Here is a 25,861-nt window from a genome sequence, read left to right on the forward strand (position 1 = left end):
GTGACCTAATTATGATATTGTTCTGCGTTTCTGTATTTAAATCTAGTTTTGCATAGATCAAAACCCTATATATATATATATGTCCAATAATTCCAGGAGTCACATACATGTATTTTCATGTATATCAACACATACATATTTATACATTTATAATCAATTATATATACACACGGTCCTTTCATACATATAATATATATATATATATATATATATATATATATATATATATATATATATATATATATATTATAATATCATATTAGAGGTAAGAGAGGAGGGTTATCAATATACCCGATTCTAATTCTTTAATCGAAACCGATCCATCACGGTATCGTCTTTTATATTAGAATCCAACTTTAAGTATGAACTTTATCCTTAATATTAAACCAATATATACATAGGTCACATATAGGAATATAAATATTCCTACATTCTCCCACTTGACCTTTGTATCTTTCAACGGTTTAATTACTTTACTGCGCACTTTTAATATCAAGTTCATATATTCTTTAAATACCTATAAAATTAGACTTAATTGAATCATGGCGGTCACACGTCATTTAGTCGACATGATTCCTTCCATGTATCACAAATCAATTCTAACTTTATATGAATAAACCTTTCATTGAGATGAACTTTAATTCTCAATACAACACATGTTATCTAAACAACCATACTGTATACAACTTTAATGATAACATATAAACAAGCAGAAACACAACTTTTATTGAATTCACAAGAGTGTTTACACAATACATGAGTCCACAACTAAAATAGCAAGGCTTTGTCTATAATACCCATACGCTCTACATGGCCAATAAACATACTGGGTGGTAGTCCTTTAGTTAACGGATCCGCTACCATCATATCCGTTCTTATGTGCTCAAAATACACCCTTTGTTTCTGCACTTCTTCTTTAACCGATAAGTATTTCAACTCCATGTGCTTAGCACCCTTCGAGTACTTATCGTTCTTTGAGAAGAAGACAGCTGCGGAATTATCACAATAAATTTTCAGCGGCTTGGCTATGGTGTCGACAATTCCAAGTCCCGAAACAAAGTTCCGCAGCCACAATCCGTGAACTGTGGCTTCAAAGCATGCCACAAACTCTGCCTCCATAGTAGAAGTAGCAATGATAGACTGCTTTCCACTTTTCCATGATATTGCTCCATCGGCTAAAAGGAACAAGTATCCAAATGTCGATTTTCTTGTATCAACGCATCCGGCATAATCTGAATCTGAATATCCAACCACCTCTAGATGATCGGATCTCCTATAGGTAAGCATGTGTTCTTTGGTGCCTTGCAAGTACCTGAGAACCTTCTTTGCAGCCTTCCAGTGGTCCATACCGGGATTACTTTGATAACGACCCAACATACCAACCGCGAAGGTGATATCTGGTCGTGTACATGTTTGAACATAGTTCAAACTCCCAACCACTGATGCATAGGGAATCTTTTCCATTTCCTTACGCTCCAATTCATTTTTCGGACATTGCATTAAGCTAAACTTGTCTCCCTTCTGAATTGGAGCAATTCCTGCGGAGCATTTATCCATTCTATATCTCTCTAAAACTTTATTGATATAGCCTTTCTGAGACAGACTTAACAATCCTTGTGATCTATCCCGGAATATCTCTATTCCGATCACATAAGATGTCTCACCCATATCCTTCATTTCGAAGTTTAAAGAGAGATACTTCTTTACATCATGTAGTAAACTCATGTCATTTGCGGCTAGCAAAATATCATCAACATATAGGACCAATATGATAAACTTGCTCCCACTGATTTTAATGTAGATACATCTATCAACGATGATCTCTACAAAGCCATATGAAACAATGATATCATTAAACTTTATATACCATTGTCTGGAAGCTTGTTTGAGTCCATATATTGATTTTCTCAACTTACATACTAAGCCTTCTTGTCCTTCTATCATGAATCCTTCGGGTTGTTTCATGTATACTTGATGTGATATTTTAGAGTTCTTAATCAATGTATAAAGATTATCAAGTTCAATTATTTTAACTCTAATAATACTACACTACTGCAAGAATACAGTATCGTAGTAGTATTTCAAGTGTCGATCCACAGGTAGGCAAGATTGCTTACACTTAATATGACTACACAAAGCATATAAAGATTTTGTTTTGATTTTGAGATGGTTAACTAATTTAAACTACTAAAATGAGATTTTTAACACGAGAAAAAGAAGTCACTCCAATTTGCTCTCTAAGCTTGCGTTGTTTTACACCATTTACAACGAAACATACGACGGGATTATAATTATCAACCTAATCGCGTGCACTGAACATGTCTACGACGTATAGTTCACAGTCAGCTGAACACTTGTTCCATGAACCAACTTTCAACGACATTTAGTTCCTGCGGATGCGCGGGAACAAACGTCGTCTACTATAATTACTTACCTAATCCACTATCAATTTATCCCCTGAACAGTTCTGATTCGATAGCACACCAACAATCAATCAATCCTAAACTATGTTAAAGAGACAATAGTTAAGGAATTAACAACACTACATCTTTAGCAAGAAAACGTAGAGTTTAATCATAGCAAACATTGTTGGTATCAAAACACATGATTCGATGGTGTGAAAACATCCATACAAGCCTAGATTACAACTTGGAACAACATAGAGAGCTTAGCCTAAAAACATGGTGAAATATGCAATAAAAACCGTAGGAAGCTTGCTCTCGTTGAGTGGAATTGGGATTCCGAAACGGAGCGTTGGAATGATGGCAGAAACTCCCAATTCGCCGCCCCTCTTTCCTCAATTTCTTTTTTTGTTTTTAATTCCCAATCCTCACGTCACTTCCTCCCAATTTTTTAATCCCTTCACTTTTTGTTGACTACTCCCTAATGTCCCATCCGTCCCCTCTTTCTCCTCTTTTCCAGCCTTTTCTTTTCTGCATCCTCTGGAAACTGCCGTCAACAGCTCACGAAACTGCCAAATTGCAGTTGCAATTTATCTACCCGGCCGGGTACATTAATGGGCATAAAATTAACCCGGCCGGGTGGCCAATTTTGAGAGCATTCTGGACTCACCAGCCTCGCGAAAATCACCCGGCCGGGTGGTATTTTTGGGCATGAAATTAACCCGGCCGGGTGGACACTTTTGAGAGCTTTCTGCACAGCTTTTCACCCTCCGAGCTTCCTTCTTTGTTTCACCATTTACTCCTCTTCCTACACCATAAAACACACTTTTGCAAGCATCAAACTATATAAATCATGTAAAGTTATGGGAATAACAATGTAAATTTGATTCACATCAAATACCCCCAAACTTATTTACTTGCTCGTCCTCGAGCAAGATCATATAAAACACAACACTTTGAAGCTCAACTCACAAAAGTTTTTTTCAAAAGTTTTCAAAAGAATGAAACACGTAGAGACATGAATGACAAAGTCTAAACCCCCAACAATTTCAATCAAGATCTCCCACTCTCATGAACCATCACTTATCAACTTAGAACTTCAAGTCAATGTGCATTTCAAAGTAAGTCCAAACATGTGATCATACAACTCAAACCGTCATCATTGACTCGTCAAGCATTACTTACCACATAGACTCGCGGATTTCAAATCAAACTTCATTCACTCTACCAAGTTATTTACAAAGCATCCACAAGCATCAACAATAAGGTCCAAGGTCTTAATTCAAGGTTGTAATGGGGCTAGGGATGAGGTAGGATAAATATGGATAGTGAGCTCAAAGGCTACACATTTGAGTGCCAAATTCTTCCCTCCTACAACTTCCTTCCAAATATCAAACAACAAAATATTACAACCATATTCTCACTCCCCCAAACTTGAGATCAAATCTAGACAAGATTACATATTACACAAATAGAAGCTCTACTTTATTTCACTTCTCTCTCTCTCTCTTTTTTTTTTTTCTAAACAAGACCCCGACTCTTGCAAATTTGGAGGTCGTCTTTTTCTTTCTTTTTTTTTTTTTTCCTTTTCTTCTCTAAGAACTTCATTCTTTTCACTTATACATTACATCAAGTCTAAAAATGTCTACACTTTTCCAATACACCACCCAACACTCAACATTCAACCACCAAGCTCAAACTAGTATTTAGCACCCACATAGTAGCAAGGTCTTTCGATGAGACTAAAATGAGGCTTATTTAATTGGCTAAGTGATAGGCTAAGTGTTTACACAAATAATAGGAAATTAAGCTCAAAGTGGCTTCTAGGGGATCATGTGTAGGACTAGGCATGTGATCATTTGGCCATGGAGTTCATCCTAGTGCCTTATCCTCCCAAATCGTTGACACAAATGAATACAAGCACGCAACTCGATAAAACAAATCAATCCAAAATAATTTCCACAAGACAAGCGATTTTCATACTCTCCTCAACTCAAGAAATCGATTGTAATCACAACATGCTCTTTCAAATAAATTCATGCACGAATTCCATTCATCCTAGGCTTCAAAGATCAAGTAAAATCAAGCAAAATTCCCAACCAGAAAGCCGAAGATCTAGCATGCACCCGTCAATTACTTGATTCACACACTTTAGCAAAGAATACACCCAAACTTGGATAAATCAACCCCCCCAAACTTGAATGCATCATTGTCCTCAATGCATGCAAAGAAGAACATTAAAAGTAAAGGGATAAAATACTCCCCCAAACTTGGCATGATGTCCATAGTGCATTCGGGTGGGAGGGCGGGTGTATCTCCAATTGTAGGTGTACTCTCTCATAAGCTCCAATGTAAGCCCTTTCTCCATGTTGCTCCTACACCAACAACCAACAAAAACAAAACACACAAAAGAACACTCAATTCAAAATAAATGTTAGAGGAAAGAATTGAGCAAACAAAACCTCCAACATATGAAATCAAAAATAAAAACAAAAAAAAACTTGGGTTGCCTCCCAATCAGCGCCTTTGTTTATAGTCGTTGGCTCGACCTTCTTCATCCTTGTCTACCTCTATCCAGGCTCCAATAGGCGCTTCCCCGCCTTCTCTTGCTTGATCACCACATTCTCTCCATCTACTCGAAACATGACCGTATTTGTCTTGGTCTCTATCACAACATCACCGGTTGCTAAAAATGGCCTACCAAATAGGATAGGCATATCCTTGTCCTCTTCCATCTCTAGGACAATGAAGTCAACCGGGAGTACAAATCTATCAACCTTCACCAAGACATCCTCGATGATACCTTTTGGTTTCACAATTGAATGATCCGCCAATTGTAGGTCAATGTCGATTGGTTCAATCCTCGCTTCTAGACCGATTGACCGTGCGGTTTTCAGAGCCATCAATGATATTCCCGAGCCTTGATCAAGTAGGCATTTTGGGAACTTCTTATCTCCCATCTCACATGGGATCACACAGCTTCTAGGGTCTCTTCTCTTTGCCGGCATCTTTCCCTTCACAAATTGTGAGCAAAATGCGCTCAATATCACCACACCATCGTCTTGTATCTTCTCATTTTTCACAACAAGATCCTTAAAAAACTTGGAGAATTTAGGAAAGTGTAGGAACAAATCCACCAGGGACACATCTACATTAACTTTCCTGATAATGTTCATCATCCAATCGAGTCCTTTCTCTTGAATTATTTTCCTACCCTTCTTCTTATTCTCGACTGGGAAAGGTGGTGGCGGGATAAAATCTGGAAAATTAAATGGACACTTCGGGTCCATTGCCGGACTTAGTGGATTCTTCTTGTGGATATCACTCATGGTTGACTCTTCTTTTTCTTGTTGACCTTCCCTAGCTTCGGTAGTAGCCCACTCAATCCCCTCGTCCGCCCCTGCGTGCGAGGTTTGTGAGCCAAACAACTTGTCCGCCCCTGCGTGCAAGATGTTCGAGCCATTTTGTGCATCTAGCATGATTGGAGACTCAAGATCCTTTCCACTTCTTAACTTAACTGCCTTGCACTGTTCAAAACCTTTAGGATTGGGCACCGTATCACTCGGGATAGCATTAGGAATTCTTGTGTGAGATGCTGTAGCAATCTGCCCAATTTGAGTCTCGAGATTCCTCAATGTAGCCTCCATCTGACCAAACTTCTCTACCGTCCTTTCTTTGAAGCTCTCATTCTCCTTTTGACTCTTGGTCATGAAGGAGAGTATCTGTCCCAATTGATCTTCTACCGATGGCTTCTTCTCATAACCCGGGGGTTGAGTGTTTGTCCTCCATTGGTTCCCCGAGTTGTTGCTAGGACCACTTTGATTCCAGTTCGATTGCTGAGGCCTCCAATTCTGCTGATTGCTGTATTGGTTGCCTTGGTTAAACCCTTGGCCATTGTTGCCAATGTAGTTCACATCCTCGATTGGTGGTCCTTGAAGACTAGAGCATTGATCAGTATGATGCCCTCCTTGACACAATCCACATCTCATCACTGCCACTGCTTGGGGTTTAGGAGTCAGTTGCAGCGATTTCACTGCCTTTGTCATCGACGACATCTGGGTGCTTATATCTGCCAATTGAGCTTCAATTGCAGATACTCTCTCTGCATCCTTTGTAGCACCGAATGTGTCTCCTCCTTTCTCCGCTGCTCTCCTTGGGTTGTGCCAGTTCCGTTGATTGTTAGCCAACCTTTGGAATAAGGCTCTCACCTCCTCATGCGTTAAGTCATCCAGGTTTCCATTAGAGCCTGCAGTAACTAGTCCCGTGCCTTCATTGTTGAGTCCCTTGTAGAATTTCAAAAGGTCATGCCCCGGAGCTAGACCATGGCTTGGGCATTTCCTTATCAAGTCTGTGAATCTCTTCCAAGCTTCTGCAAAGGACTCATCATACTTTTGTCGGAAAGAGGTGATCTCCTCTCTCAACTTCTCAATCTTCATAGGAGAATTGTATTCCAAGAGGAACAACGTCTTCAACTCTTGGAACGTTGCTATGTTGTAGCCCGGGATAGAGTCATACCAAGCTCTTGCTTTCTCCCTCAGAGAGAATGGGAATAAGACCCTCTTGATCAGATTGTGTTCCACATTCGGGGGTCTGTGAGAGTTCGTCAACTCGTAGAAGGCATTGAGGTGGCTCACCGGGTCCTCATCATCCCGTCCATGGAAAAGATTCCCCCCATTCACCAAACTAATGTAGTGAGGTGGAATGTTGATGTTGTTGTTCGCATAAGCAAACTCTCCGGGGTACTCAATTCCCGATCTAAGAGTGTCGCCAAACCTCACAACGGGTGGTGGGACAGCGTTGTTGTTATTATTGTCGGCCATCAACTCAGCTTCTAGATCACTGTCACTACTCTCAAACAATGGGTTATCTCTGATTGGACTCGGCGAATCCTGTTGAATTTCAAACCCGGCTGAACTTCCTGACCCTTTCCTTCTTTGATAACAGAGTAATCCGAAAGGCGGTGTACCCTGAGATCTCGTGTGCATTCACGACTTTCTCTTTTTTTTTTTTTTGTATTTTACCTACACAACAGAAAATACACCAAGCACAAGCACAATATATTTCCTAATTACCGAAAGCGAGACCTCTCGACAACTTCGGGGTAAGTCCTATAAAACGTGTGTGCTAGTGTGCAAACAAAACTACCTAAAACTAAACTAAGAGTTAGCTAAAAATTACCTAAAATAATACACTCCTTCGTCTTCAAGTCCGGACGTGGTAGATGGCTATCACACCGTAGAACACGAACAATGTACCTAAAAAACTCAAAAAGAAAAATCAAACAAAACGAAATAAAAACTAAAACACTTAAGCATAAACAAGCTATTGCCTCCCCGGCAACGGCGCCAAAACTTGATGTGATATTTTAGAGTTCTTAATCAATGTATAAAGATTATCAAGTTCAATTATTTTAACTCTAATAATACTACACTACTGCAAGAATACAGTATCGTAGTAGTATTTCAAGTGTCGATCCACAGGGAGGCAAGATTGCTTACACTTAATATGACTACACAAAGCATATAAAGATTTTGTTTTGATTTTGAGATGGTTAACTAATTTAAACTACTAAAATGAGATTTTTAACACGAGAAAAAGAAGTCACTCCAATTTGCTCTCTAAGCTTGCGTTGTTTTACACCATTTACAACGAAACATACGACGGGATTATAATTATCAACCTAATCGCGTGCACTGAACATGTCTACGACGTATAGTTCACAGTCAGCTGAACACTTGTTCCATGAACCAACTTTCAACGACATTTAGTTCCTGCGGATGCGCGGGAACAAACGTCGTCTACTATAATTACTTACCTAATCCACTATCAATTTATCCCCTGAACAGTTCTGATTCGATAGCACACCAACAATCAATCAATCCTAAACTATGTTAAAGAGACAATAGTTAAGGAATTAACAACACTACATCTTTAGCAAGAAAACGTAGAGTTTAATCATAGCAAACATTGTTGGTATCAAAACACATGATTCGATGGTGTGAAAACATCCATACAAGCCTAGATTACAACTTGGAGCAACATAGAGAGCTTAGCCTAAAAACATGGTGAAATATGCAATAAAAACCGTAGGAAGCTTGCTCTCGTTGAGTGGAATTGGGATTCCGAAACGGAGCGTTGGAATGATGGCAAAAACTCCCAATTCGCCGCCCCTCTTTCCTCAATTTCTTTTTTTGTTTTTAATTCCCAATCCTCACGTCACTTCCTCCCAATTTTTTAATCCCTTCACTTTTTGTTGACTACTCCCTAATGTCCCATCCGTCCCCTCTTTCTCCTCTTTTCCAGCCTTTTCTTTTCTGCATCCTCTGGAAACTGCCGTCAACAGCTCACGAAACTGCCAAATTGCAGTTGCAATTTATCTACCCGGCCGGGTACATTAATGGGCATAAAATTAACCCGACCGGGTGGCCAATTTTGAGAGCATTCTGGACTCACCAGCCTCGCGAAAATCACCCGGCCGGGTGGTATTTTTGGGCATGAAATTAACCCGGCCGGGTGGACACTTTTGAGAGCTTTCTGCACAGCTTTTCACCCTCCGAGCTTCCTTCTTTGTTTCACCATTTACTCCTCTTCCTACACCATAAAACACACTTTTGCAAGCATCAAACTATATAAATCATGTAAAGTTATGGGAATAACAATGTAAATTTGATTCACATCAATACTTCCTCTTCAAGTACTCCATTTAGGAAGGCCGTCTTTACATCCATTTGGTGAAGCTCCAAGTCATAATGAGCCACCAAAGCCAATACAACTCTTAAAGAATCCTTCTTTGAAACTGGAGAGAAGGTTTCTTTGTAGTCAATGCCATCCTTTTGAGTGAATCCTTTGGCAACAAGGCGAGCCTTGTACCTTTCAATGTTACCTTTCGAATCACGTTTTGTTTTAAAGATCCATTTACAACCAATGGCTTTAAAACCCGTAGGCAATTCTACTAAGTCCCAAACATTGTTATCTCTCATGGATTTCATCTCATCCTTTGTTGCATTTAACCAATTTTCAGAATTGTCACTTTCCATGGCTTGTTGGAATGAGATAGGATCTTTATCAATGCTCAAGTCACATTCACTTTCAACGGAATATACCACATAGTCATCCGATATGGCCGATCGTCGTTCCCTTACTGATCGCCTTAAAGGCTCTATTGGTTCATCATTCCGTTCTTGAACTATGACTGGTTCATCTTCAATTTCAACAGGTGGGTTATGCACTTCATGTTGTTCAACAGGAACAACAATCTTAGGTGCAACAAAAGGTGGATGAACAATCTTTTCTTGAACTTCATTGAAGTCCACTTTACGAGGTTCATCATTCCCACTAATTTCAATGAACCTAGCATTACCCGTCTCAACTATCCTCGTACTATGGTTAGGACAATAGAATGTATATCCTTTCGACTTATCTGGATAGCCGATGAAATATCCACTGACCGTCTTTAAATCCAGCTTCTTTTCATGCGGATTATACAACTTTACTTCTGCGGGGCAACCCCAAATACGTAAATGCCTTAAACTCGGTTTCCTTCCCGTCCACAGTTCGAAAGGTGTCTTTGGAACTGCCTTACTAGGAACCCGATTAAGCATATACGTTGCAGTCTTTAATGCATAAATCCACAACGAAAGAGGTAAATTACACCCACTTAACATGCATCTAACTATATCCAAAAGAGTACGATTCCGCCTTTCCGCTACACCATTTTGTTGCGGAGTACCGGGCATTGTATATTGTGCACAAATGCCCTTACTTTCGAGGTACTTTGCAAATGGACCCGGACATTGTCCAGATTCATTGAACTTTCCGTAGAATTCACCACCTCTATCTGATCTCACCACTTTAACTTTTCTATCTAGTTGTCTTTCTACTTCATCTATGAATATCTTTAAGACATTCACGGATTCAGCCTTTTCACGCAATAGATATATGTAACCATACCGTGAGAAATCATCAATAAAAGTGATAAAATAATTTCTACCATCCCACGAAGGTGCATCAAACGGACCACAAATATCAGTATGAATTAATTCAAGAAGTTGAGAACTTCTTGTGGCTTGTTTCTTTACTATGTGTTTAGTTTGCTTCCCCTTTATGCAATCTATACACATATCTAGATCACTAAAATCCAATTGAGGAAGAATATCATTCTTTACCAACCTCATCATCCTTTCCTTGGATATGTGACCTAGTCTTTGATGCCACAAGAAAGCCGAATTTTCACTTGACACACTACGTTTTATGCCTCTACTTTCAACATTAAACAATGATTCAGAAAACTTTGCATCAAGATTGAAACTGTAGAGTGAATCAAACAAAGTACCACTTCCATAGAAGTAATCATTTATGTATAATGTAAATACACTATTTACAAACTTGATTTTAAATCCTAATCTATCCAACCTACTAACAGATACAAGATTTCTAGCACAATCTGGTACATAGAGACATTCCTTAAGATCTATATGACATCCCGTGTCCAAGATCAGTCTATAGGTCCCGACGCCTTTAATTTGTGCCTTCATCCTGTTCCCCATGAACAAGTATTGTTCACTTCCTTTTATAGGTTGGATCGTACTGAATCCCTGTTCAATGTGAGACACATGAGTAGTAGCACCAGAATCTAACCACCAAGTATTATTAGGCACTTCAATAAGATTTGACTCAAAGCAAACGAAACTATTATGTTTACCTTTCTTATCGAACCACGCCTTCCTTTTTGGACAATCCTTCTTGAAGTGTCCCGGTTCTCTACAGAAGAAACACTTCCTTTCCTTTTGGATCTTCTTTTCGGGGCCTTTAGGAAAAGAAGACTCTTTACGTTTATCCTTTTTACTTGCCTTTACCTTATTGGTGCTTGCTCCTCCATGACCCATTAGATTCACAACTTGGTCACCCATCTTCTTTAGTCTCCCTTCCTCTTGAACTAACATGGCCTTTAGTTCTTTAAGGTCCCATTTATCTTTTATGGTGTTATAATTCACCTGGAACTGGCCAAATTCAATAGGAAGAGAGTTTATGATGAATTGAACCAAGAACTGTTCATGAACCTCCATTCCTAAGGTCGTGAGCCTTGCTGCCAAGTTTGACATGTGTGTTACATGATCGTGAATCGGCTTAGACCAGTCAAACTTTCTTGTAGTGAGCTCACTCATTAGGCTCCCCACAATTGACTTGTCGGCCAATTCCGATTGTGAACACTCCTTTATCTTTTCAATAAATTCCCTTGCACTCTCTGTCTTAGGCATAGATGGCTTGAAACTTTCTGCCATCGTCATCCTCATAAGATTGAGACTTAGCCTGTTAGAGCGCTCCCAAGTCTCATATCGAGACTTATCCGTTTCGGAGCTTTCTTCCGTAATGGCTGCAGGCTCATCTTCCGTAAGTATGGCATGGTCAAGTGACATAACACCCAGTGAAAACCGGATCTGTTCTGACCATTCACCATAGTTCTGCCCATTGAACTTTACGACGGAGTTTGCAGATGCATATATATTAGATGAAGCTGCAACATTTATACATGCTTACAATTAGTGCTTTGAACTTTAAACACTGATTCAGATAACTGTAATACTTTAAATAACATGCATTCAAGTAACCTTTGGGCAATACTTAAAATACACATACTTTCAACGATGCTAAAAAAATTTCTTTAATAATTAATCAAATCATACATATATCAAATAAGCATGTTGCCTTTGGGTATACATACTACATAAGACACAAGTAGACATGATTAATCCCTTTCGTATTATTAAATGTATACAATGATCCACCTTTGGGTGATCTCCAAGTATATAAATAATAATATAATTGATCAATCAAACTTTAATGTCATTTATAGCATCTCTTTAATCATGATCAATTAACTAACATTCATCATGCTCAATAATTAAATGCAATATAACAAGACCACTTTGGTGATTAACAAGTCATATATCATTTAAATATTGAAATCTTTAATGGGTAGAAAACATTATATTTGTTTTATCATTTCATAAAACAATACCCAACACATAAGCGGAAGCAAATTTAACCCAAAATCGAAAATTAATACCATTTAAATTTCGATTTTGAAAAACACATAAATGGTGAATTAACCAAATCTAGATTGGCTCTGATACCAACTGTTACCCATTCTTTTCTGATCTCTATACCGAAATCACATTCTAGATTTGAATTAATTCAACCATATTAACACACTATAAAGTGGAGATAGATCACCAACCTCCATCCATGCTTATTAATTTGATGTAGGGTTGGATCCACTTTTGATGTTTCCCCTTAAGCTGCTATTGACGTTTTCCTCTCTTTGACCTTAAGACTTCAATGATTCTTTTGATGGATGAAGAATCAAGAACTTCAATATATATATAAGGACCGAAACTGTATATATATGCCGTGAAGTATTTAAATGTTAATTATCTTCAAGAATGAGAGCACACATATATATAGGTGATGAACGTCCCTTTATCAAAAGTGGTGTCGCTTCATTTACGAATTCCCATCCAACAACCGTTTCTGACATGACGATTGGTATTTAAATGGATAACTTAGATTAAATAAATAATCAGTTTACATTATCCATAAATAACTACCATATACATGTACGTCAAACAATATTTACTAACAAAGGTGTCGGTTGCATGGGAATTGTAATTAGTTTACAAACTAATTGTCACTCTTATAATTCCACCGTGACAAGTTCATGTACATTAATATATATATATATATATATATATATATATATATATATATGTCCAATAATTCCAGGAGTCACATACATGTATTTTCATGTATATCAACACATACATATTTATACATTTATAATCAATTATATATACACACGGTCCTTTCATACATATAATATATATATATATATATATATATATATATATATATATATATATTATAATATCATATTAGAGGTAAGAGAGGAGGGTTATCAATATACCCGATTCTAATTCTTTAATCGAAACCGATCCATCACGGTATCGTCTTTTATATTAGAATCCAACTTTAAGTATGAACTTTATCCTTAATATTAAACCAATATATACATAGGTCACATATAGGAATATAAATATTCCTACAGATAATGGAGTATAAATTTAATTTACTCTAAGAGTAATTTAAACCAATAACCTAATGACGGATACACATATATGCAATGCACGTACATCAGACTATTGTTTAAACCAATTATACAGATAACAACTGTATGGAAACAAAGTTAATTGAAGCATTGTTGACTATAAATGTAATCGTACAACAAGAAGATTCCAATTATATCACGAATTTCTCCAACAAGATATAGCTACAATTAAGTATTTCACGAAGAAGACAGTGATCCCACCAAATGCGGCGCCACTATTAAATCAATCTTTCTATTAAATTGCTATAAATTTTGTCCAAATTTTAATAATTGATCATTCTAATAATGAGAGTTAGCGATAGGCAACGTGATGCGCATGAATGGAATGCTAATTATATATTATGAATAATATTAGAAATATTATAATAAATTTACCCTGCATGTATAAACTATAAAATTATACTATAACAATGTCAATATTTATATATAATATATGTATAATCAATTAAATCTATCACAAATAATATCGCATATTAAAAATTAAAGGAATAATTTTATTTTTAATCTAAAATGTTGGCCAATTATAATTTTCCTACGTCGTTATATAAACATTGTAAATATTTCAGTCCGAAAAAAGGTAGTACTATCATTTTAGCATGTATGCCAAATATATCCACTTTTTATTTATAGTAATTATCTTTATAAAGTTGACATAGACCCTTCACCCTACTCACTTTAATAGTAATTTTTTCAATAATAATCAATATAAATTTTAAGTTGATATTCATTATCCACGTCCCTTTCATGCTACTCGCACTTTTCTTTTTTAGTATGTCCTACACTATTTCTCAACTTTAAGTAAGAACTATGATATTTAATTAAGATATTAGAGTTAATTAAGTATTCCCTTATTATATTTAAAATATTAATTTAATTACACTAATCACTCAATTCTTAATTTATGAACCAAAAAGAAAAATGTAGTAGCATGAGACGGTCTACAAGATAATTGTTATTAATAAATTAATCATTAATATGATATTAATATTAATAAATTACTCAAATATCAAAAACTTAGTATTGTACTATAAAAATTGTTATTACTAGCTACACTAGCTATCATAATTATAGTTATTTTGATAGTTTTATCTAAAAATTCAAACCGTTTCAAAATAAGGCAATTATTAACCGCAGATGACGGGAGTATATATTCATTTTAGCTCTTCGAGATCATTTAATATAGTTTAAAGTCGCATACGTAAAACTTTTCTTTATTTCGAGTAGTAAAATTTTAATACCTTCCAACTAATGGATTTGTAAGACTATGCAAATATTCTATTAATAAGTTATATACTGATTACTGACCCCAAATACTCCTCCACGTTATATTGATTCCGGGCACCATTTACTATTCCTAATTTCCAGCTTGATAATAATGGTTGTTCACGATGTTTTTAGTCCAATTTTTTGTCGATTAGCGTGTAAACCGAAATAAAACAATCCTTAGCATATCATATCATGACAACGTATCTTTGTAAAAAATATATAATTAATTCAACATATTAAAAAATAAAATAGACATCTTAACAAAAACTGGTGAGTTCACACACCAAATTCATGCGTATAAATTGAGTGCCTGAAAAAACCAACATCCAACAGCATCAATTATCGGAAATCTCAGTCGTTATCTTGCATGATCATTAGTTTATACTAATAGAGAATCAGAGATGCAAAACAATGATGGTATGAATGGGGAGGAAAACAAGTCTTCGTTTGGACTGAAACAAGAGGTGAAGCGTTTGGTTTCTGATGGGGTACGAACTAAACCCTAATGGCAAGCCCAATAACAGTGACGGCCCATCAGCCCAGAGCCCAAGAAAGAGTATCTGTTCGGCACCAAAGAGTTCGGCACGACCAAAGAGTTCGGACTCAGCCTACAGCTCGGTAAAAGCCGACCAGTCAAGCTCTCCTCTCAGATCGGCAAGAGCTGATCGGTAAAGTCCAGCAGTTCGGTCTCAGCATTCGACCGAACTAGGAGTTAGTGGACTCATGAAAGGCCTCCACGACCTCCGCTATACCCACGATCTATTTAGTGGTACGAAGCAGTTATTGAGCAGTTATTGCTCACCCACGATCTTGTTAGTGGGGCTGCAAACCACGACCTTAGTTCAATGTATAAATAGAACTTAGATCAGATAGAAAAGGGTTAAGCTCTCTAGAGATAAAATACCATATAGCAAGTCTGTGTTGTAAGCTGTAATCCCAGATCAAGCAATACAATCTTGCCCTCCCTTCTTCCCGTGGACGTAGATTTACCTCAGTAAATCGAACCACGTAAATTCTTTGTGTCGTAATTTTCATTCTCTACCAGCATTTACTAACGTCAGAAATTCGCGGATCCATCACTGGCGCCGTCTGTGGGAAACAGAGAACAAAATTTGTGATAAAGCGAATTTTTGATCCATTTTTTCCACCCAAAAAATGCATACCAGATCGCAGAGTACCCGTATTCCTGCCCGTGAGAACCAGGAGGAAGCCAATCCATCCCACAGGTCTGGAAAACAGCCTAGGGATAAATCCACCACCAGTTCTCATGGCGAAGGAACAAGCCGCTCCAAAAATCGTCCCACTGAGTCTTCCCAGCAGCCCGATTTGAATGAGGCTGTCAAGCAGTTTTTGGAGGCGAAGCAGGAGGAATTCTTAACCTTCCTGCGAAGAAGCCAAAAGCAGCCGGAGACGAAAACGACGGATTCTCCTTCTCCCTCCGCACAAGAAAGTCACTACCGCAGTAGTGTCGCATCTCCCAGGAGAAAGAATCCTCAACCCCGACATATTCCAGCTCCTCCTCGGTACCGGAATCACAGGAGAACTCAATCTCCTCCATACCGACGAGATATCGGATTCGCCGTGTACGGAGCACTGAAGACTCCGTTCTCGGACGACATCACCCGAACTCCCCTACCACAGAACTACCGAACTCCGTCGATGACTTACGACGGGCTCGTGGACCCTCACGATTTCTTGGGGCGCTATCAATATAACATGGCGAACCAGGGTCTCAACGAGGTCCACATGTGCAAGCTGTTTCCCGAGCTGCTCATCGGGAACGCGAGAAGGTGGTTCGATAGCCTCCCCCAGGGCAGCATCAGATCTTACCGAGATCTAATGGATGCCTTCCACAGGAGGTTCTTTCAGAAAGCGGAAGCCCGAATCACTTCGGCTCAGCTGCTTTCCATTCGTCAAGGTCGCGACGAAAAAATTAGCGACTTTATGACAAGATTCCACAAGGAATGCCTGCAAGTAGACGATCTCAACGATCTGCTTGTCATCTCGGCATTCCAAAATGGAATCCTGCCCGGAGCTCTCTACAGGAAGCTCGTTGAGTGCGGTCCGCAGACAGCTCAGGAAATGTGGGACATTGCGGACCAGTACTCCCGGGCCGATGAGGCAGACCGTCGCAAACGGTCGTTAGACAGCTCATCGTCCCGAGGAGACAGAAGGAAGCCCGATCATAGCGATCAGGGGCATCCTCGCCGGACTCCATTTGAAAGAATTCAAAGGGCTTCGGTGCAAGACAGATTGGGACCTCGTCTCAATCCCGAGAAGCCGCCCGCTCAGTTCGTACCGCTGAACAAGCCGAGAGCGGAAATTTTCGAACTGCACTCTGACCTATTCGAAAAGCCAAAGCGGATGACGAAATCAGCCGCGCGCCGACCACAGGATAACTACTGCTCCTACCATCAAGACCACGGTCACGATACTGAGGAGTGCAGAAACTTGGCTGCAGGTATCGATGTTCTTGTGAAGGCAGGGACATTGAAAAAATACCGAAGTAAGCAGCCAAAGAAGAATAAAAAGCAGAGTGGTGCGAACTGCGCTCCTCAGGATCCGAAAAGGCAGCCGGATCCCGAAGACGATGACGAGCCGCAATATGATGGAGTAATCCAGACTATTGACGCGCTCCCTGCCGGGAAGACCAAGTCGTCCCTAAAGTCAGAACGCAGAGGCTCCAATCGAGAGGAGCCAACGCATAAAAGGCTGAAGCAGGACGAAGTGATTACGTTCTCGGCTGCTGATCCCGTCCCGGCCATCTCTCCTCACCAAGACGCCATTGTCATCCAAGCCGGAGTGGCAAACAAACTGATCCACAGGGTGTTTGTGGATACAGGAGCGTCGGTTAGCATTCTTTTTAAAGAGTGCTTCGACAAACTAGAAGTGGACCCAGCTCGGCTCAGTCCGGCTCCGCTTCCCCTGAAGAGCTTCACTCAGGAGGACACCCGCCCTGAAGGTATTATCAGCCTTCCGATCACGGTGGGGAAAGCGCCTACTAGCTCCAGTACGATGATTGAGTTTTTCGTGGTGAAAGCTCGGTCCCCGTACAACGTCATCCTGGGAAGAGACTGGCTCAACACAGTTCGGGCCGTTTGCTCCACCTATCACCTCACCATCAAGATCCCTACTAAAGGAGGGATAGCGGTCATCCGAGGTGACCAAAAGAGAGCAAAGGAATGTCTGCAAATTGCGCTTAGAAGTGCCGAGCAGTCAGATCGGCACCACCAAGCATAGCAATCACAGCAGCCGGAGTCAGAGGCGATGACCGAAGTCATACCGGAGCCGAACTCGATGACAGTTCAGCTGTACGAAGACGATCCATCCAGAACGGTTAAGATCGGCTTCGCGGGAACGCCCCTACTTCGGGAAAAAACCATCCAGCTCCTCAAGGAGTATAAAGACGTCTTTGCATGGTCTCCGTTGGACATGACCGGAGTGCCCCCCGAGGTAATCACTCATCGGTTAAATATTGATCCTTCAGTCCGGCCGATAAAACAGAAGCAAAGACTCTTTGCGGCAGAACGAAGTCAAGTCATCCATGACGAAGTCCGTCAATTATTGAAGGCGGATGTGTTATTCGAAGTGAAGTATCCTTCGTGGGTGGCCAATCCTGTCATGATCAAGAAAAAGGAAGGAGGATGGCGGATGTGCATAGATTTCACCGATCTAAATAAGCACTGTCCCAAAGATTGCTATCCCCTTCCGAACATAGATAAAAAAGTAGAAGCTTTGATAGGCTTTGAAATTTTTTGTTTTCTTGATCTGTACAAAGGATACCATCAAGTTTTAATGGATGAGATTGACGCTTCAAAAACGGCCTTCATTACTGATTTCGGCATTTTCGCTTATAAAAAGATGCCATTCGGTTTAAAGAATGCCGGAGCCACTTATCAAAGGATGGTAGACAAGCTTTTTCGGCACCTGATTGGAAAGGAGGTCGAAGTGTATGTTGACGATATAGTCGTCAAAAGCAAAAGCACTTCGGAGTACGAGCACAACCTCAAGTCCACTCTCAACGTGCTCAAAAAAGCCAACCTCAAACTTAATCCCCAAAAGTGTACCTTTTTGGTAGATTCGGGAAAGTTTCTGGGTTGTTGGGTTTCAAAGGACGGACTCAAGGCAAACCCCTCAAAAGTTCAAATCGTTCAGAACATGGCAATGCCGAAGTCCATACATGACGTGCAAAGGCTAACCGGATGTCTAGCCGCACTGAATCGATTCCTTTCCCAAGCAGCCGAAAAGCAACTGCCGTTCTTCAAGGTGTTGAAAAAGGCACCAAAGTTCGAGTGGGGAGCCGAGCAGAAAAAGGCCTTTGACGAGCTCAAAAGTTATCTAGCCGAGCTTCCTATTCTCTCTGCTCCAACCGAAGCCGAAGTAATATTCTTATACTTAGCGGCATCGGATCAAACCATCAGCGCGGTGCTTGTACGAGAAGAAGGCCTAAAGCAGCTTCCCATCTATTTTACAAGCCGAGCATTAAGAGGTCCAGAAACCAGGTATCAACCACTGGAAAAGATTGCTCTGGCATTAGTAAATGCAGCGAGGAGACTGCGGCCATACTTCTATGCTCACAAGGTATGCGTCTTAACTGATCTGCCACTTCGGCAAGTGTTGACCAAACCAGAAGCATCAGGCAGAATCGCCAAGTGGGCTATAGAGTTGGGAGAGCACACAATTGAATATCTACCTCGGAAAGCCATCAAGGGACAAGCCTTGGCAGATTTTCTTGCAGAAGCGAAGTTCGATCAAGCAATTCCTGTTATTGCCGAACAGAAGAATTCTGCCAATGCCGAACTAGCACAGCCCTTGGAATCCGAAGTAGAGCCGCCGGACTGCTGGAGCGGGTTCGTAGATGGAGCTTCGAACAAGATGGGAAGTGGAGCTGGTATTTTACTTGTCGCTCCCGACGGACACGAGGTAGCCTACTCACTTCGGTTCTTATTCCCCACTACTAATAATGAAGCCGAGTACGAAGCCCTCCTGGCCGGACTCCAGTTAGCGCAAAGCCTGCTCGTCAAATCTCTCAAAGTCCATTGTGATTCACAAGTCATAGTAAATCACATGTTGGGTACAAGTGAAGCCCGTGACGAGAGAATGAAGAAGTATTTGGACAAAGCGCAAAGCATCAGCCGAAGTTTCTCCTATTTTCGGATAATCCGCATTCCCAGAGCGGAAAATAGCCGAGCAGATGCCTTAAGTAAGTTGGCCTCAGATCCGAGCTCAAAGGCGGAAGAATTAATGCATCGAAGCATTGATGAAGCCGAGGTACATTCAGTATCCAGCTCGCCGAACTGGATGACGCCGATCTTGCAGTATCTGGATCAAGGACAATTGCCCGAGGATAAGAGAGAAGCTCGGAAGATCACGTGCCGAGCACTTCGGTACGAACTTCATGAAGGAGTCCTCTTTAGAAAGTCTTACCTCCAGCCGTTATTGCGGTGCGTAGGACCAGAAGAGACGGACTACATCCTCAGAGAAGTTCATGAAGGATCGTGCGGTAGCCACATCGGAGCCAGAGCTTTAGCTAAAAAAGTTCTGAGATGGGGATATTATTGGCCAACCATGGTACAAGAGGCAGTGCAGCTCGTCAAGAAGTGTACGAAGTGCCAAATTCATGCAAATGTCCCAAGGATGCCGCAGACCGATCTATACACTATGCAAAGCCCTTGGCCTTTCATGCAATGGGGCATAGACATAGTGGGACCACTTCCTCAAGCTCCTCGGCAAATGAAATTCCTTATCGTTGCCGTGGACTACTTCACGAAGTGGGTGGAGGCGGAACCATTAGCTACGATAACGAGCTCAAAGGCATTGGACTTCGTCTGGAAGAACATAGTGTGCCGATTTGGCATACCCCACATCCTCATCTCGGATAATGGGACCCAGTTCACCGACAAGACGTTCAAGAATTGGTGCCAAGAGCTGAACATTCAACAGCGGTTCACTTCGGTCTCCCATCCCCAAGCAAACGGACAAACGGAAGTAACGAACCGGATTCTGGTGAAAGGGTTAAAAGCTCGGTTAGAACAAGCCAAAGGACAATGGGTAGAAAATCTCCCTCAAGTCCTATGGTCCTATCGAACTACGCCCAAAACCTCCAACGGTGAAACTCCGTATAGTCTGGTGTACGGCACTGAAGCCGTAATTCCGGTGGAGATCGGCGTACCCAGTCCCCGAACTCTAAATTTCTCCTCAGAAATGAATGACGACGGACTGAGAGCAGAACTAGATCTCGCCGAAGAAAGAAGAGAATTGGCGTGCATAAAAGCAGCCAAGTATAAGGAGCAAGTAGCCCGATATTATAACCAAAGGGTGAAAAAGCTTCAATTTCAAGTGGGAGATCTCGTCTTGAGAAACAACGAAGTAAGCCGAGCAGAAAAGCTGGGCAAACTCGAACCCACATGGGAGGGTCCATATCGGGTGTCAGAGGTCCTCGGCAAAGGGTCTTATAAATTGACTCACATGTCAGGAGAACAAGTACCCCGAACATGGCACGTCTCCAACCTCAAGAAGTTCCACTTGTAAGAGACAAAGTCCGGTCAGTCTGTCTTGTGTCTAGTTCGGTCATAGGGGTACATGTTTTTATTTGTTTGTTTTTACTTGTACCTTTTACTTGTCGTTTTATAAAAAGTTTAAAGTTTTTTCTTTCGTCTTTTTCATTTTTTCTCTATGTGTTTTGTCTCTATGTGCTTGTCGTCTCTTACAAATGGTACCAAGGTATATCGTTCTTTAAAGACTGATCCCCTTTTTAGATCGATTATTAAAGACTATTGTGAGTCCAAGCTTCTAAGGAGGATATAAGACCACAATTCAGCTTAACAAGCAGTCCGTCTGAAACGAACTGCAATAAGCCAACGATTGTGAGTCCAAGCTTCTCAGGAAGATACAAGACCACAATTCGGCTTAAGAAATAAGCACTTCGTCTGAAACGAACTGCAATAAGGGAAAGTCCGATCCACGCGATAAACCTCGCCGAATTAGGACGACCAAGTTCGGTCAAAGAAGTTTACCTCATAAGACCGGGGACGACCACGTCTAGTCAAAGAGGTTTACTGCATAAGACCACTTCGGTTAACTGGGAAAGTCCGATCCACGCGATAAAACTCGCCGAATTAGGACAAGGGAAAGTTCGATCCCGGCGACAAAAATCGCCAAATTAGAACACAAAGACGAGTCCGGTCAAAGATGTTTATTTCGTCAGACCAAAGACGAGTCCGGTCAAAGATGTTTATTTCATCGGACCAAAGACGAGTCCGGTCAAAGATGTTTATTTCATCAGACCAAAGACGAGTCCGGTCAAAGATGTTTATTTCATCAGACCAAAGACGAGTCCGGTCAAAGATGTTTATTTCATCGGACCAAAGACGAGTCCGGTCAAAGAAGTCTACTTCATAAGACCAAGGACCAAGTCCGGTCAAAGAAGTTTACTTCATAAGACCGAGGACAAGTATGATGAAATTTTTTCGCTAAGCTGTAAATACAGTGTTAGAAGCGAAAACAAAATTTCATTTTTCAAATCTTGTTCGGCATACAACTCCGCTACCCTACAGAATGGCGTTACGCTATTACAAAGGACTATTCTACTGTCCAGGGTTGCTAAAGTTAAGCCACCTATCTGCAAAATCCTCTGGAAGCCGAGTTCGGTTGTTCCGAGCAGATGAAGAATAAGCAGGTCGACGAGATGCTATCCTCGACCCAACGCCTCTTCCCCGAGCCCGAGAAGTCCTAACACCTCGGCGATGAAGAGTCTCTGCAATAATCATCTGCTGATCTTGCTCGCTCATAGTCACAACTCCTCGGCGAATTTCAGTCCGTCCCTGTCTTGACGATTCCGGTTGCTCCTGAGCCCGTTCTCGTCTTGACGTTTCCGGCTGTTCCGGAGTTCGTTGTTGACTGGAAGTAGGATTTTGAACAAGGGAACCAGAGGCTTGATCTGGAGTGCGAGCATCTGTTGGCACGATATGCCGAAGGAATCTTTCTATGGAGGGGCGCCGAGAAAGAACAATGTCGTACCGAGAAGCCCAGCGCCGTAATGATTTCACAACTTGTTGGCAAGCCGAGCTCTCCAGCGCATTGTTCCTCCGGAGTACATGATATTCCTCCCACAGTTCGTCAACTCGACTCTGAACATCTGATATGGTCAAGCCCCCGCGCACACGGATGTAATCCTCGTACGCAGTCCTCTCAGCAATGGTCGTATTCAGCTCGGCCTCCAGACCCTTCTTATCGGACTCTAAGTCCTTATTATCGGCCTCCAGCTTCACTAAACGAGCCAGAAGCTCGTCATTCTTCGTCTGATCGGCTATAGCTCTTTTCTCAGCTTCGTCTAAAGCCGAAGAGTACAGCCGTTTCCAGTGAAGTATCTCCATCTCCTTGAGTACAAAGCAGCTATATTAGTTCGGCAGCTGTACCGAGCAGATAGTAAAATACAACAGAAATAAAGGCGAGTACGAAAAGCTATACGAAGACAAGTGTAGAGAATTTTTCATTCGCAAGGAAAATTTTTACACTAGGAGGGCTTCAAGGCCATTTTACAAGGAAGAAACTAGACTAAGAGAAGGGAGACGAAATCATACTCCACCAGCTTCGTCTCCGGCTCCTTGGTCTGGTTCAGCTTCTTTCTCCTGAGCTACTTCAGCCTCGGCCTCGCCTCCTGCCGGCCTCGCCTCCGCCTCCTGATCGGCTTCCTTCTCCGGATGCCCGGCCCGCTCGACTTCGGCCTCCAGCTCCAGCGGCTCGGCCTCACCCTCTCCGTTGTAAGTCGAAGCGGGTGAAACGGGTCCCACGGAGGCAAAGATAGCCTCCAGGTTCTCGTCCCGATCAGCTCGACAACTCCGGACTTGGTCTGCAGAAAGCAGGACCGAGGATGAAGCGAGCTCCTCAAGGAGCGGCAGATTCTGAAGCCGAGCTGCTATCTCTCGGCTGTACAGAGGCAGCACGACGTCGGCCCCCTGCTCGCCCTTATCGGCAATTAGCCTTACCAGACTACCGACAAAGGCCGAGAACTGGCTGCTCAAAAAGAGTTTCTCCGTGTAAACACGGAGAGCCTCCCCCTGGGCAGCCACGGCGGCAGCATCCCTCCGTTTCGTCTGCTCTCGCTGGATGACGAGCTGGTTTTTGGCAAACTGAGCTTCATCCTGGGCCGAAATCCTAGCAGCTCTGGCTTTCTCAAAGTTAGCCTCAGCCTGTTCGGCCCGATGACAAGCAGCCGCCAACTTCCTCTGCATCTCAGCATAGTCATTGGACGCTTTGGAGAGTTCGACGGCGACGAGCTTGGAGAGCATATCGTTCCTCTGAAAATGGATAAAGAAAAAAGTCAACAAAGGGGCCACAAAAAATACAGGAAAAAAGCAAGGCCAGAAAATCAAGAAGAGAATTCACCTCGGCGAAGTCCGTGGGCCATAAAAACGGCTCACAGATATGTTCCGAAGGAGGCGCCAAGACCACGTCTTTCTCTGGCGCTCTCGGGGGCTTCTGGGCCTTCCCCCTTCCCTTTGCCGAAGTCGACTCCGGCTTCTTCGGATCCGAAGAGGTTTTTTGCCTTTTCGGAGTCCTCTCGGCATCAGACGCCGAGCTGGTGGTTTTCGGCCTCTCCGGCTCCTTGGACTCCGAAGATTTGCGGCTAGCCTTACTCAGCATGTACACTGCCAAAAAGCAAGAAAGCAAAGTCAGATTTTCTTTGTTAAAGCAGTAGAGCATAAAGATAAAGAGAAATCCTCACCCTCGGCCTCTTCGTCCGAAGACGAGATGTCGAACACGACGTCGCCCTTGACGAGCTCAGACTCCGTGTATTGTTTCCTAACTATGGGAATCTTGTTGAGCTCGCCATCGAGCTCGTCCAACGGTTCAGGCCGAGGGTGACGGATAACGGACTCCGGCCCTCTCCAGGGAAAACTAGGAGCCGCGGTCCTATCATAGTAGAAGAAGCGATTTTGCCACTTCGGCCACTTCGTTTTACAAAAGGCTCTAAAGGGCTGTAAAGGGATCAAGTAAAACCAAGACCCCTTCCTCTTAAATTGAAAGAATTTAAGGATCGCCTTCAAAGACAAATCCCTTCCTAACCTACGGAGTTCGGCAGCGAAGGCCGACAAGTGCCTCCAAGAGTTCGGAGTCACTTGGCCTAAAGGAAGCTGAAAAAAATCTAGTAAATCTATAAAGGCAGAAGGGAGGGGGAAACGAAGCCCGCATTCTAAGCAGGCCTCGTACACGGTGGCGTACCCCTCCGGCGGGGAGTCAGCCCTATGATCACCGTCAGGTACCACCGCCTTCCCCCCAGGAAAAAAGTATTTTTCGGGTAGGGATATCACAGTATCCTTACTCAAAATACTATGGAAATACTCTACGGTCTTCTCCCCGGACTCTTTCCGGCCAGAAGACCCCTTATCCCCTTTCCTACCGCTACCCGACTCCGAAGAAGAAGAAGACATTTTTCTTACTTTTTGAAGATGAAGAAAGTCTGAAGAAGCTCTTGAAAGCGGAAGAAAATTTCTCGAAAAAGAGAGAGTATAGAAGACGCAACAGCAAAAGTGTTCAAATGAGGAAAAAGGAGCATATTTATCAGATTCGGGAAAGATTTCGAGATCGTTGCGCCGTTTCGAATCCCACCTTTTCAGGATTCAACGGCCGGATTTTACTGTCGCATTTAATGCAGGCACGCGCAAGGCACGTCCCCTGACGTCAGCCTCCCCCTTACCATTATCCAGAATGCCGAAGTGACTCACCTCGCCGAAGTGATTCACTTCGCTTTTCGGGGGGGGTAGTGATGGGGTACGAACTAAACCCTAATGGCAAGCCCAATAACAGTGACGGCCCATCAGCCCAGAGCCCAAGAAAGAGTATCTGTTCGGCACCAAAGAGTTCGGCACGACCAAAGAGTTCGGACTCAGCCTACAGCTCGGTAAAAGCCGACCAGTCAAGCTCTCCTCTCAGATCGGCAAGAGCTGATCGGTAAAGTCCAGCAGTTCGGTCTCAGCATTCGACCGAACTAGGAGTTAGTGGACTCATGAAAGGCCTCCACGACCTC

The 25,861-nt window shown here is 41.9% G+C and overlaps 1 protein-coding gene and 1 non-coding gene across 2 annotated transcripts; one reads left to right on the plus strand and one right to left on the minus strand.

Moving 5' to 3' along the window:
• Positions 1-4,972: 4,972 nt before the first annotated feature.
• LOC121791245 lies at positions 4,973-7,387 on the minus strand. The gene has a single exon (XM_042189259.1). The coding sequence runs from the start codon at positions 7,385-7,387 to the stop codon at positions 4,973-4,975; it is 2,415 nt and encodes an 804-aa protein (XP_042045193.1).
• On the plus strand, positions 6,720-6,826 carry LOC121791256. Its single transcript, XR_006048502.1, has one exon. It is a non-coding gene; the product is annotated as a small nucleolar RNA R71 (small nucleolar RNA).
• Positions 7,388-25,861: the final 18,474 nt, after the last annotated feature.

Source organism: Salvia splendens, unplaced genomic scaffold (genome assembly GCF_004379255.2).
Source record: "Salvia splendens isolate huo1 unplaced genomic scaffold, SspV2 ctg755, whole genome shotgun sequence".
NCBI lineage: Eukaryota > Viridiplantae > Streptophyta > Magnoliopsida > Lamiales > Lamiaceae > Salvia > Salvia splendens.